General features: G+C 42.1%; 4 protein-coding genes across 6 annotated transcripts; 3 read left to right on the forward strand and 1 right to left on the reverse strand.

Moving 5' to 3' along the window:
- Positions 1 to 837: 837 nt before the first annotated feature.
- On the forward strand, positions 838 to 2,257 carry LOC117126630 (acanthoscurrin-2-like). The gene has a single exon (XM_033275178.1). The coding sequence runs from the start codon at positions 895 to 897 to the stop codon at positions 1,498 to 1,500; it is 606 nt and encodes a 201-aa protein (XP_033131069.1). The 5' UTR covers positions 838 to 894; the 3' UTR covers positions 1,501 to 2,257.
- A 2,161-nt stretch (positions 2,258 to 4,418) lies between these two features.
- Positions 4,419 to 7,841, reverse strand: LOC103860087 (36.4 kDa proline-rich protein). Of its 3 annotated transcripts, none has more exons than XM_033275113.1 (2): positions 6,919 to 7,841; positions 4,419 to 5,419 (listed from the first exon to the last, which is right to left on the reverse strand). In XM_033275113.1, the coding sequence occupies exons 1-2, from the start codon at positions 7,589 to 7,591 to the stop codon at positions 4,563 to 4,565; spliced, it is 1,530 nt and encodes a 509-aa protein (XP_033131004.1). In that variant the 5' UTR covers positions 7,592 to 7,841; the 3' UTR covers positions 4,419 to 4,562. The 3 variants fall into 3 exon arrangements, with proteins under 3 accessions (XP_033131004.1, XP_033131003.1, XP_033131006.1); XM_033275112.1 differs by having other exon boundaries at positions 4,419 to 5,609; positions 6,911 to 7,841; XM_033275115.1 differs by having other exon boundaries at positions 4,419 to 5,302; positions 6,901 to 7,841.
- Positions 7,842 to 8,868: 1,027 nt separating this feature from the next.
- Positions 8,869 to 9,618, forward strand: LOC103864369 (uncharacterized protein At4g02000-like). Its single transcript, XM_009142125.3, has one exon. The coding sequence runs from the start codon at positions 8,869 to 8,871 to the stop codon at positions 9,616 to 9,618; it is 750 nt and encodes a 249-aa protein (XP_009140373.3).
- A 680-nt stretch (positions 9,619 to 10,298) lies between these two features.
- Positions 10,299 to 14,595, forward strand: LOC103864388. Its single transcript, XM_009142145.2, has one exon. It carries the CDS (start codon positions 10,351 to 10,353, stop codon positions 14,482 to 14,484), a length of 4,134 nt encoding a protein of 1,377 aa, XP_009140393.1. The 5' UTR covers positions 10,299 to 10,350; the 3' UTR covers positions 14,485 to 14,595.
- Positions 14,596 to 14,600: the final 5 nt, after the last annotated feature.

The raw sequence follows: 14,600 nt of genomic DNA on the forward strand, positions 1-14,600 counted from the left end.
GATCTCCTAGAGGAAAAAAAAATGTAATGGTCACGTGGAGGTAGGGCCATTAAAGTTTTTCTCCAAGACAACCAGGACTTGTGGTTTTGTGGTGATTAACTTGAGTACAAAAAGTCCAATACGGTGAAGCCACCATGATTTGAGTTTTGGCCACTGGAAAATTAACATTTCGGTATCGGCAGGAATAAAGAACCGATTTATTACGTGACTAGTCTAGATCACTTCCATGGGATCAAGAAACCCATGTCCAATTAAAAAAAACTTTCACAAAGACTGAAAGACATGGAATGGTTCACAGTTTCAGTCAAAGGAAGAAGGAGGTAAAGCTTAATCACTAACTTCACAACAATATCTTGTTAAGTTGTTAAGTGTCGACTTTACACTATTGGGTTGAGTCCTTGTTTCTCAAGACATAAACTTATGTATGATGGTTTTATTTTGAGCTCTAAAGTCCCTAAGACTTTATATATGTAATTTTTAAGCATTTTAATTGAAAACTTTTCGTCAAAAAAATAATGCAATGTCTCTTGAGCAAATACGCAAGAATTCATCTAACATTTTTCTTACTTTACTTTTTATAATTTATAATTAAATCTATTCTATTATTAAACTATATGAAAAATACTAATATTAAGTTAATAATAAACTTTTCCAAATATCTCACTAGTGGAAATGTTCTAAAGTCCAATAATCTAACAGAATTAGGAAAACAGTAATAAAATAACACAGAATGGAAAAGTAAACAGTTCTTTATTGATTTTCGTTACATTATTATTATTAGAACGAAAAAGGCCAAATGCTTTAGTTGTGGCGCAAGTGGTGAGTATGTTTTAGTATTTAGGTGGTTAGGATTGGACATGAAAAACTGGTCATGGGCAGGCGAAACCTCGGGGAATGTTGCGGCCACAAGTCCTACAAAGGATAGTGATATTGGGAGAAAGAGTGTTGGGTCGTGCATTCACCAAATTGCATATGCAAGCAGCTGCCTCCGCATCAGAAAGATCACGGATGAGTGAACAACATGGCTGCGCATTTTCAAAGTCTAGGAAATTTCCGGAACGTCTTAGGACATTGGAACATGCCCTTATTTGGCCAGCATTCCTCGGACATGTGCTAGGCGGGGGTGGCGGTGGTTGGACATTTGGTGGAGGAGTCTTTGGTGGAGGGGGTGGTGGTGGAGTCTGCGGTGGAGGCATTGGTGGTTGGGAGTTTGGAGCAGGTGGTGGTGGTTGGGAGTTTGGAGGAGGTGGTGGTGGAGGAGTCTTTGGTGGAGGGGGTGGTGGTGAAGTCTGCGGTGGAGGCATTGGTGGTTCTGAATTTGGAGGAGGTGGTGGTGGAGTCTCCGGTGGGGGAGTCTTTGGAGGAGGCGGTGGTGGTGTAGTTGGAGGAGGTGGTGGAGGAGGTGGTGGTGGAGTCTTTAATGGAGGCTGTGATGGTTGGGAGTTTGGAGTAGGCGGTGGTGTGTTTGGAGGAGGTGGTGGTTGTGATGTTGGTGGCTGAGGACACGGTGGAGGCGGTGGGAGTCGTGGACAGGGTGGAGGAGGCATTGGTGCTGGACACGGTGGAGGCGGAATCATCGCTGGTGCAGGACATGGTGGAGGCGGAATTTTTGGACATGGTGGAGGCGACAGTGGTAGTGGACACGGTGGACACACCCGTGGCGGTGGATAATGGCAGTGAAGGGGTAAGCTGTGGGCTTCGGTTTGGCTGGGGAAGACGATGCTGATCACTGCTAGGAAGAGAGCTAACGTTTTTGTTGAACCCTGTGGGGCCATTTTGTCAAATTGTACGGGAATTGGTGAACTTAGATGTAGGAGGCTGTGAGTATTTATACATGATACTGGAGCTTCATTCTGCCACTTGTTTCATTGCCAAACCTACTTGTTGCTCGGAGGTGGTTTCATTGCTCAAATGCGTAAGCTAGTTGGAGATTTTCCGGTTATGAATGCTTCTATTAGCTTATCGATGGATGCAGTATAATAAATAGGTTAGGCATCCAAATCGGTCGTAGCCGTTAGATGAAGGCTATTTGCATGGAGATGCATTACTTCTTATCCAGTTATAATATTCTGGAGATGGGACTGAAGCACTATGCATGCATTAGCAATATATTTGTAGCGGCGATCAATTCTATTGCAGAGTAGTGATTGGTTATATATTTGTGGGAGTTTTTATTTAAGCTGGACTAGATTGGTGGACATGTTCCATGAATTCCATCTTACAAACCTTTTTAGGTTAGCGATGGGGACACAGTAAACAAACAAGAACAAGAGTCCTAACAAAAACAGTTTACCAACCAACGTTCATCACCAGCAACCAGCTTAATTCTCAAAACATCAAACAAACTGTTAAACCTTCCTTAACTGGAATTATTTAGAGATTTGCACCAGAAGCATCACATCTAGAAGTACGTTAATTAGCACAGTTCAGAAAATGTAAAATCTAGAAGTACGTTATGAAGTGCAATTCAGTTATCTTATGCTAACTAATTTAAGATTCTAGAAGTTAGTTGTAAGTGCAATTAAAAATATATATAAAGAGTAAGCGCTTAAATAGTGAAGTATAGTTATTTAATATGGCGTCTTGTTATTATAATATGTCAACTTTACTATAGTGTTTTGGGGACTAACCAAAGATACGTACTATCATTAATCTCTTCCCTAAAGCACTTTTTCTTGCCGAGGCTTAGATATCGTGAGTGTATATATCTTTGGGAAGCTGCAACACGAGCTACATGTAGAGGGACCAAGAAGTTAACAAGTATTAGGTGATTAATCAAACATTTAATGTTAGAGGTTAGCGAGTTCTCAAAACATTTTAAGAAAAAAGACTCATGAACACGTTATATGTATGGTAATCAACGAAGCATGCAACTAAAGATTCACCGAAACTGTATAAATCATTAAATTGTGATAAGAAACAAATCTCTTTTCCTATAATTTTCGTTACCCCTCCTTACTTCAATGTTCTCCTCACCATAACCTGTAATCCAAATAAGATGTGACCCACACATAATCAAATCCCAACTATATTTGTATGATTTAATATATCAAATCAGGATCCGTCAAAAAAAAAAAATTTGGGATATGATTGGTACATATATGGAACTATTTTCATGGAGGTTTAAAATATATTTATATAAATAAGATTTCATGATGTGTTCAAAAAAATAAAATAAGATTTCATGGATTTTGTTTTTGGATTTCTGGATCTTGGTTTGATATGGAAACTGAAGATTCATGGTGTTGACAGAAATGAAATTAGATGCAGAAACAGTTTAGCTTTTACTCTTTAATCTATAACCTCTTTTGATAATGTAGTTTGGGATCATTGGTGCTAAAATTATAGAATCATTGGTTACAGATACGAGGTTTATGAGTTACATCCCTTCTGTGTTTGCAACTGCGATAATGATTCATGTCATCAATGACTTGAAACCACGTGAACAAGTTTGAATACCAATTTCATCAGCTCATAACTCTACTCAAAGTTAATCAGGTATGTACTTTGTAATAAGTCCTTAAATGCTTATGTTATATACCGTGGAGATCAGAGCCTGACTCAGCAATGAGTCAATGACTTCACAGGAGAAAGTTAATGAATGCTATGAACTATTGTTGGAGCACAATCCAAGCAAGAAGAGGATGATGAATTGGCTCGATCAGGACAGTCCAAGCGGTGTTTCGACCTTGATGACAGCTCAAATGGTTCCTGGAATGTCTCTGCTGCTTCAGTATCATCCTCATGAGCAGCAAATGAGGCTGCCTTCAAAAAACCATATGTAATATCATACGAAGTAAGTTTCACTAATCTATGTTTTTATATTTTTATGTTTTAAATTCTGTTTAAAAAAATGTTTTATTATATATTTTTTTAAGAACTCCTAAATAAGAGACTCTCATTAGAGCACAAAAATGTTGGTGTCTCCTAACTAAGTCTTTTAAATAACATTTAATACTTAAAAATCATTAAGAGATCCAAAGTGGGTTTCTCGGTTAATGATGCTCTAAAGGCATCCACAATGGGAACTCTTGAGGGAGTCTTTAGGAAGTGTGGAGTCCATTTTCTTAGAGTTTGTGCAAAAAAAAAGTGCTTAAAATCTTTTGGTAAGGATTGATCGTTACACTGTTCACGGGCCCCATACTGACTACGTGGCGACCCGTGAATGGTCATCTTTTTTTTTTTTTTTTTAAATTCAAAATATCCAGAATTAATCTGAATGCCCTTGTCGCTAAGGACTCCAATGAGTTTCACCGTTGCGCATGGTCTAAGGGATGTTATATAAGCATTTGTTGGGGGATAATATTTGTGCTAAAGACGTCTTGAGAATTTTTCATGATTGTCGTGCTAATTGTCTCTATCTATAAACTCCAATGTTTAGTGAAATCAAGAAAACAGCAATAATGAAGCAGTGCAAATTAGGCCAATAGAGACTTTATTGATGTTTTATTACATTATTATTAGTAGAAAGTAAAAAAAGTCACAACCATTTTAGTTCTCGTTAAAGGTGGCAAGTATGTATTATTGTGTATGGAGGTAATTCGAAGGGTATGTGGAAAAGGTTATGGGCACATGAAGCCTCGGGGGACCCTGCGACCACAAGCCCTACAGAGAACAAAAATATTGCGAGGAGGAGGGGAACGTCGTTGACCTGGAGGTTGCACAAAACCACATAGGCAAGCTGCTGCTTCGCGATCAGACAAATCGCGAATAAGAGAGCAACATGGTTGTGCCCTTCCAAAGTCTAGGAAATTCCCATAACGTCTTACAACATTGGCACATGCCCTTTGTTGAGCGGCATTCCTGGGACATGTAGGGAGTGGAGGCGGTGGTGGTTGGAAGTTCGGAGGAGGAAGTGGTGGACTTTGTTTTGGTGGAGTCCCGGATGGTGGTGGTGTATCAGGTGGTGAAATTTTTGGTGGTGGAATCTCAGGTGAAGTAATCTCGGGTGGTTCGATTTGTGGTGGTGAAATCTTTGGTGGTGGAATCTCAGGTGGCGTAATCTCGGGTGGTGTAATCTCCGGGGGAGTAATCTCAGGTGGCGTAATCTCGGATGGTTCGATTTGTGGTGGTGAAATCTTTGGTGGTGGACTTTCTGGTGGTGTAATTTCTGGTGGTTCAATTTTAGGTGGTTGGATCTCCGGAGGAGTAATCTCAGGTGGTGGAACTTGTGATGGTGTAATCTCGGGTGGTGGAGTCTTTGGTTCAGTTTCGGGTGGTGATATCTCGGGTGGTGTAATCTCAGGTGGTTGAATTTCTGGTGGTGGAATTTCTGGTAGTGGAGTTATTGGTTCAGTTTCTGGTGGTGTAACCCCGGGTGGTGGAATTTTTGGATTAATATCTATTGGTGAAATCTCGGGTTGTGGAATTTCTGGTAGGGGATTTATTGGTTCAGTTTCTGGTGGTGTAATCCCGGGTTGTGGAATTTTTGGATTAATATCTATTGGTGAAATCTCGGGTTGTGGAATCTCTGGTAGGGGATTTATTGGTTCAGTTTCTGGTGGTGTAATCCCGGGTGGTGGAATTTTTGGATTAATATCTATTGGTGAAATTTCGGGTTGTGGAATCTCTGGTAGGGGATTTATTGGTTCAGTTTCTGGTGGTGTAATCCCGGGTGGTGGAGTTACTGGTTCAGTTTCTGGTGGTGTAACCCCGGGTGGTTGAATTTCTAGTGGCGTAATCTCGGGTGGTGTAGTCCCGGGCGGTGGAGCTTTCGTTGGTGAAATCTCAGGTTCTGGTGTGGGTGGTGTAATCTCGGGTGGTGGGATATTTGGTGGAAATACTGGTGGTGGACAAACACATGGTGGACAAACAAATGGTGGTGGGGGTGGAGGACGGCGTGGAGGTGGAGGACGACGTGGAGGTGGAGGACGGCGTGGAGCCGGAGGCTGACGGGGAGGAGACCTACCCTGGGCTTCCGTTTCGCTGAGGAAGAAGATGCTGATCAGTGCCAGTACAAAAACTATGGTTTTAGTTGAACAATGTGGAGCCATTATGTCCTCAGAAAAGGATTATTGTACGGAAACTGGTGGGTTAAAGTGTAGTGAGGCTGTGGGTATTTATAGCAGCTTTTGGAGGGTCAGATACGTTAGCATTCAGCCATTTATTCTATTGCCAAACCCTATATATTCTTCTGATTAAGACACATAAGTGGTGGCTTCAGTTCAAGTAATTTTATTATAAGAAAAAAGGCTGAGTTAAGTTGCACTGCAGTAGTCTGTTTTTACACTAAGAGTACAGGCGGCAGTAACCAGTTTCCCGAAACCATGTATAATCGGTCGGACACTCGAACTGACCTTAATTAAAGATTCAGGTCTTAAACAACTCACCTTTCGTAACTTATCGTCATATTTTATTTACGTTCTATGTTTAGACTTCCTGTACATACACCTTTATGTGATATAAGATGATTTCTTTGTTGTTTTCCCATTTTAGAAAAAGGGTATAGAGAAATATGTGAAATCCCTTACCAAGATTCGTCGTAATCTGGATATATTGGGTCACATGCAATTAACAAACGTCCAAAAGTGGATTGCAAGAAAATCTTTGACAAAGTTTTGGCGTTTTGTATATTGAATTGGATTGAAGTCCAGGCTTTTTCTATCTACTGATAACTTCTGAGACGGAAGTGAGCATTAATTTTAAGAAAATTGACAGTCTAGCTACAGATTTATAACGTTCAAATCGCAAAGTTTGTTATCAGTTAAGTAATATGTCGATTTTGATACTTGGGTAAATGGGCATGCTCCATGAGTTTCATTTTCCTATATTTTTCATATAGATGGGGTTTAGGGTTAGGAATGTGAATATGCTAAGTCTCTACAGTTAGGCAACACATAGTTGATCATTTAGGTTGTCCAAACACGTAAACCTACATAATTATTAGATCGACGAATTCTGGTGGTGTAACCCCGGGTGGTGGAATTTTTGGATTAATATCTATTGGTGAAATCTCGGGTTGTGGAATTTCTGGTAGGGGATTTATTGGTTCAGTTTCTGGTGGTGTAATCCCGGGTTGTGGAATTTTTGGATTAATATCTATTGGTGAAATCTCGGGTTGTGGAATCTCTGGTAGGGGATTTATTGGTTCAGTTTCTGGTGGTGTAATCCCGGGTGGTGGAATTTTTGGATTAATATCTATTGGTGAAATTTCGGGTTGTGGAATCTCTGGTAGGGGATTTATTGGTTCAGTTTCTGGTGGTGTAATCCCGGGTGGTGGAGTTACTGGTTCAGTTTCTGGTGGTGTAACCCCGGGTGGTTGAATTTCTAGTGGCGTAATCTCGGGTGGTGTAGTCCCGGGCGGTGGAGCTTTCGTTGGTGAAATCTCAGGTTCTGGTGTGGGTGGTGTAATCTCGGGTGGTGGGATATTTGGTGGAAATACTGGTGGTGGACAAACACATGGTGGACAAACAAATGGTGGTGGGGGTGGAGGACGGCGTGGAGGTGGAGGACGACGTGGAGGTGGAGGACGGCGTGGAGCCGGAGGCTGACGGGGAGGAGACCTACCCTGGGCTTCCGTTTCGCTGAGGAAGAAGATGCTGATCAGTGCCAGTACAAAAACTATGGTTTTAGTTGAACAATGTGGAGCCATTATGTCCTCAGAAAAGGATTATTGTACGGAAACTGGTGGGTTAAAGTGTAGTGAGGCTGTGGGTATTTATAGCAGCTTTTGGAGGGTCAGATACGTTAGCATTCAGCCATTTATTCTATTGCCAAACCCTATATATTCTTCTGATTAAGACACATAAGTGGTGGCTTCAGTTCAAGTAATTTTATTATAAGAAAAAAGGCTGAGTTAAGTTGCACTGCAGTAGTCTGTTTTTACACTAAGAGTACAGGCGGCAGTAACCAGTTTCCCGAAACCATGTATAATCGGTCGGACACTCGAACTGACCTTAATTAAAGATTCAGGTCTTAAACAACTCACCTTTCGTAACTTATCGTCATATTTTATTTACGTTCTATGTTTAGACTTCCTGTACATACACCTTTATGTGATATAAGATGATTTCTTTGTTGTTTTCCCATTTTAGAAAAAGGGTATAGAGAAATATGTGAAATCCCTTACCAAGATTCGTCGTAATCTGGATATATTGGGTCACATGCAATTAACAAACGTCCAAAAGTGGATTGCAAGAAAATCTTTGACAAAGTTTTGGCGTTTTGTATATTGAATTGGATTGAAGTCCAGGCTTTTTCTATCTACTGATAACTTCTGAGACGGAAGTGAGCATTAATTTTAAGAAAATTGACAGTCTAGCTACAGATTTATAACGTTCAAATCGCAAAGTTTGTTATCAGTTAAGTAATATGTCGATTTTGATACTTGGGTAAATGGGCATGCTCCATGAGTTTCATTTTCCTATATTTTTCATATAGATGGGGTTTAGGGTTAGGAATGTGAATATGCTAAGTCTCTACAGTTAGGCAACACATAGTTGATCATTTAGGTTGTCCAAACACGTAAACCTACATAATTATTAGATCGACGAATTTGACCCCCCCCCCCCCCCCCCCCCCTCCTCCTCTCTTTTTATGCTTACTATTCTATTAAAATAACACGGTATGCAAATAATCTTGGTGTCAGTTATGGCGATTTTTCTCTCCAAAGGCGATTTTGTTTCGGCCAATCAGAATGGAGTAAACTTTCAGAGGGACAATTTCCCTGCTGTTTTTTGGATTAACTTGGAAAATTTCCAAAATCTTTTTGGAAATCGCTGGAGATCTTCGGAAAATATTCGATTCTCAGCCAAATCTTCAAGGAAAATATGTGTTTATCTAGGGTTTTCACTATCGCCGTCTCCTTCTCACCTTTATCAACTTTGCTATCAAGAACTCAGACGACAAAAAATTTTCTTTTTGCTACTAATGGAAGAGAATTTGGCTGAAGTTATGAAAGGCATGTCGCTCGGAGAAGATAAGTCGATTATCATCCCCGACGAAGAGGAGTATTGCGCTATGGTCAGAGGAGGCAGAAGTATTCTGGGGCGCTTGTTAAATCCTGACTGTCAAAATATGGTAAGAATGTTGAAGACGATGCCCAAGATCTGGAAGGTTTATGAACGAGTGAGAGGTATTGCTTTGACAAAGGAAAGATTTCAGTTCATTTTCGACTTGGAAACAGACCTTCAGACAGTGTTGCGTCAGGGTTTCTGGACTTTTGATGATTGGGGGATGGCGATGGAACGTTGGGTAGAACATCCTCCGCCTAACTACCTGCAAACTGCTACCATCTGGGTGCGACTACACAATCTTCCGGTGAACTATGTCACCACGAAAACAATTGATCTCGTTGCTGATGGCATCGGCCATGTGGAGATGATAGAATTTGATCCGGAGAAGCCTCTTCTGAATGACTATGTTAGAGTTCAGGTTACTTTGGATCTTAATCAACCTATAAGGGACAAGAAATCTATTACTCTACCAGGGGGCAGAGTTGAATACGTTGATGTAGAGTATGAAAGAGTAAGGAAAAAGTGTTTTCACTGCCTCCGTCTCTCGCATGAGAAGCTAAAGTGTCCCTTATATCAAGGTTCGAAGAATAAGGGCAAAGGCATTGCTGCGCGCCCTCAAAGGGACGCAGGAAGGTCAATCCTCAGGAACCAGGCAACATCATAATGACCTTGCTGAGAGATTAATGCCACTACTGGCACCATCGGTCACTCCTGGCTTCGAGCCTCTCCCAACTCTAGTGGCTCCTGAAGTTTTCGAACAGATGAAGATCTACATGAGTTGCACGGACCCAGAGGAGAGAAGCATTAGGGAAGCAAAGATGAGGAAAACTTTAAACGAGTTATCCAAAGACCCCGTTGCACAGAGAGCATGCCTACGCTTGGAAATGGCCCCTACCATAACAACAGAGATCAACAGAGACAGAGGGAAAGTTTTTGATTTCAGCAGAGTGCAGGAACAAAGGTCACATGAGGTTGCTGAATCTTCCTCGCATGGTATCTCCAGTAGTGCTCGGTCCGCAAACGAACTGAATGTAGGCCTAAAATCCAAGGACTACTATCAGACCTCATCTCAACATAAGGACTGTCTTCTAGATGCAGCAAAAGGTGTGAATGAATCTGATACAAGGAGACCTGAGGCTGGAGTTTTTGTGATGGGCAGTGGCAACTCTCCTTCCAAAGACAGAAACAGTAGGAGTGGAAATTCGCAAAGAAGCAGGTCTTCTTGGAGTAGAAGGAATCCGAAGAATAGGAGACTGTCCCAGTCGGGTCAGACAAGAAATCCAGTCAATGAGGAAGGAGCTGGGAAACGGAAAGCGTGTGAAGAAGGAGAAGTATCTTCAAAAATGTCAAAACAAAATGGAGGTTTGATGGTTCACCAGAAACCATCCAATTCCCAATGACGACGCTTGTTTGGAACTGTCGGGGTTTGAGAAGCAACCTGACAGTTCGACGCCTAGAGGAGATGTGTCGTGAGCATCTCCCGGATTTTCTGTTTCTCCTAGAGACTAAAAACTCTAGTGACCACGTTATAAAACTTTGGAGTTCGTTGGGGTTTGATCATTGTTATCTGGTGGATCCAGTGGGACTCAGTGGAGGGTTAGCTTTGTTTTGGAAGAAGAAACATGAGGTGAAAATATTGTCTGCTTCAGCGAGAATTATTGATACAGAAGTGAAGCTTGGTGCTGTAGTGTTTTACATGTCTTTTGTGTACGGAGATCCTGTCCGTCAACGTCGTATAGCAGTATGGAATGAGTTAAAAGTAATTGCTCTAAACAGGACTGGTGGATGGTTTCTGGCTGGAGATTTTAACGAGCTCATGAATAATTCAGAGAAGGTTGGAGGGCCGCCTCGACAAGAAAGTTCCTTCTTTGACTTCAGAGCCATGGCTAGGGATTGTCGTTTGAAAGAAATCCCAAGCTCAGGGAACCGTCTCTCTTGGGGTGGTGTGAGAGAAATCATGGAGAACGGGGTGAAAGAAAAAGTATGGGTCCAATGCAGGCTGGATAGAGCTTTTGGCAATGCTGAATGGTTTAGGATCTTTCCTCAGTCCCACACAGTTTATCTGGAGAAGACAGGGTCCGATCATAGACCAATTTTCACAAGTCTGGCAAATATTGGACAGAGAAGAACTGGACGGTTCATGTTCGATAAGAGATGGTGTCAAAAGCCAGAAATTACTGAAGTGATTCGTCGTGGTTGGTGCAGTAACTTCATTTCGGGTCAAGGTTCAGTTTCAGAGAGAATAAAATCATGTAGACAGGAGCTCTGCAAGTGGAAACGGCACGCCAATGTTAACTCCAGTGTGACAATAAGGAGGCTTAGACGGGAGCTTGAGGTGGAAGAAAGCAAAAGGTGGCCTAATCTGCTCATCTTACCATCTTTACGTCTGGATTTAGAAAAAGCTTATGATGAGGAAGAAGCTTTCTGGAAACAAAAGTGTAAAAACTCATGGCTGCAGGTTGGAGATAAGAACACAAAAGTTTTTCATGGCTGGGTAGAATCGAGAAGAATGAAGAACAAGATACATTCACTCATAGATAATGCAGGAATTGAACAATTTTCAGAAGATGAGATGGGGAAGGTGGCAGTGGAGTACTTCCAAGAACTTTTTCACTCGACAGGATCAGCTGATGTTTCTGAACTTCTTGATGGGATGGCTCCAAGAGTTACGGAGAGTATGAACATAGGTCTGATCAAACCTATCTCTGATGCAGAGATAAGAAGGGCAGTCAAGGAGATCAAGAGTGACAGTACCCCTGGCGTCGATGGCATGACTGGCCAGTTCTTCCAAAAATTTTGGAACATAGTGGGACCTCAAGTTACCCATGAGGTGCGACGTTTCTTTGACGACGGGCTCCTTCCCGTAGACTGGAACTATACAGAGCTATGCCTTCTACCTAAAGTCCAGAATCCTAACCAGATGAAAGACCTCAGGCCTATCAGTCTATGCTCTGTTGTCTACAAGATCGTCTCCAAAGTTCTCTGCGATCGTTTGAAGGTAGTGTTACCTCACATTGTCTCTCCAGCTCAGGGAGCTTTTGTAGCAGGCAGGCTCATCTCTGATAATCTCCTAATAGCACATGAAATGGTGCATGGTCTGCGGACAAACCCTGCTTGCAAATCGGACTTCATTGCCATCAAAACTGACATGTCGAAAGCATATGACAGAGTTGAATGGGATTTCTTAGAAGCTCTATTCCTCAAGTTGGGATTCCATCAGCGGTGGGTCTCGTGGATCATGTTGTGTGTCCGCTCAGTTTCATACTCTGTGATTCTTAATGGTCAATCCTATGGGCATTTCACTCCGGAAAGAGGAATTAGACAAGGAGATCCGCTCAGTCCCTTTCTCTTTATATTATGCGCAGAGGCGCTGGTTCACACAATGAGTAAGGCGGAGCAGGAAGGTGTTTTAACGGGTATGAAGCTCGCACCCAGTTGTCCTGCAGTCCAGCATCTTCTTTTTGCAGACGACAGTTTCTTCCTCTGTCGCGCCTCTCTGGCGGAATGTACGGAATTTCTACGTCGTCTGAAGCTGTATGGGGATTCTTCTGGTCAGATGATTAACTTTCAGAAGTCAGCGATAACTTTTGGAGCGGGGATTGACCCTATCATGCGACGTGTACTGGCTGAGCTGCTCAATATTGAGAAGGAAGGCGGCGATGGCAAGTATTTAGGACTTCCGGAATGTTTTAGTGGTTCGAAACAACAACTGCTGGCGTTTATTGGTGAAAAGATGAGCAAGAGGCTCAAAGGCTGGTTTGCAAAGAAGCTTTCCTTTGGAGGTAAAGAAGTGCTTCTAAAGTCTATAGCAATGGCCCTCCCTGTATATGCTATGTCCTGTTTCAGATTGACTAAACATCTCTGTCAGAAGATTATGAGTGCCATGGCAAGTTTCTGGTGGGATGAAAACGATGAGAAGAAAAAGATTCACTGGATATCTTGGAAGAAGCTCTGCATCTCCAAAGAAAATGGCGGACTTGGCTTCCGAGATATAGAAGATTTCAATCAAGCTCTGCTCGCCAAACAGGCATGGAGGCTGTTAAATGATCCTACCAGTTTGATAGCTCGGATTTATAAGGGGAGATACTTTGCATCCTCAGATTTCATGAACTCTGGTAAAGGATACAGACCATCATATGCTTGGAGAAGCATCCTTTTCGGAAGGGAGTTGCTTAATAAAGGTCTTATGAAGTCTATTGGTAATGGAAACTCTACCTTTGTATGGTCGCATAACTGGATCTTGGATGAGACCCCTCGAAGACCGATCAATAAGCAACCAGAGATTGATATTAATCTGCGTGTATCATCATTGATAGGGGATGATGGCCAATGGGATGTGAACAAGCTTCAGTGCCGTTTCCCTCAGAATGAAGTGACCCGTATTCGTCAGCTCCCGGTGGGGGATGTTCCTGATCGTGATATATGGGCTTACTCACCAAATGGTTCCTATACAGTGAAAAGTGGTTATAAAGTAGCCACTCAAGCTAAAGAAACGGCTGAGGTACAAGCAATGTCGTTGAAACCAGGCGTTTTGGAGTTAAAGGGGATCATATGGAAGGTGGCTACACTGCCAAAAATCCGAAACTTTCTATGGCGCGCGGCCTCTGGCGCTTTAGCGGTGGCAGAGAGACTAAATACTCGAGGTTTAAACCTTGACTTGCGATGTAAGATTTGTAAGGCTGCAACAGAGTCAATAGAGCATGTGCTGTTTAAGTGCTCCTTGGCACACGAAGCTTGGTCCTCTGCTGGTTTCCAATCTCTCCCTCATGTGGGAAATTTATCTGTGATTGACTGTTTATCTGCATATCTTCATATGATGAATGATGTTCTGATCCCTCTAGAGCAGAGGCTTGCAATCCCGTGGATTCTCTGGACGATATGGAAGAATAGAAACATGCTTCTGTATGCGGAGACGCAGGTATCGATCACCATTCAGATCAAACAGGCACTGGAGGAAGCATGCACTTGGCATGAACTCAACAAGAAGGCAGTATCACTAGAGAATATAACTGGACTGAATGAAGAAACAAAGAGATGGGATCCTCCTCTTGCAGGTTACGTTAAATGTAACTTTCATGCTAACTGGAGGAATGCTGCTCTTCATAGTGGTGTGGCTTTTATTGTGCGTGATCAACGAGGTAATGTACTTCATCATGCACGTGATGCTATCACCTTTTCTCCAAACCGAATCACTTCTGAGTTGCGATGTCTAGTCTGGGTATTAAAGAGTATGAAGGATCTGGGATATCATGAAGTGGTTCTAGCTTCAGATTTTCGGGAACTCATGGAGGCTGTTTTGAAACCTAAGGAATGGCCTCGATATCGATCTTTTCTCCAAGAGATCAACATCTTATGTTCTCTGTTCCGTTCGGTGGCGTTTGAAACAGAGTCAGCAAACTCTAACCAGATTGCTCGTGAAATTGCAAAAAGTGTTCTCCGTGATGGCCGTCTACAATCGTATTTGGCGCTAGGAGGACCTGCATGGCTACATCAAAGGATCCTGAGAGAAACTGTCCAGATGAGCTCATAGACCTTTATAAGGTTGAGCTTTTTCTATATGTTTCTCTTGTATCTCCATTTCATAGTTTCTTATTTGTATCCAGACTTGGTTTTATCCATTTTGCAATGCAGTTAAAAAAAATAATC

The sequence above is a fragment of the Brassica rapa genome, chromosome A01 (assembly GCF_000309985.2).
Source record: "Brassica rapa cultivar Chiifu-401-42 chromosome A01, CAAS_Brap_v3.01, whole genome shotgun sequence".
NCBI lineage: Eukaryota > Viridiplantae > Streptophyta > Magnoliopsida > Brassicales > Brassicaceae > Brassica > Brassica rapa.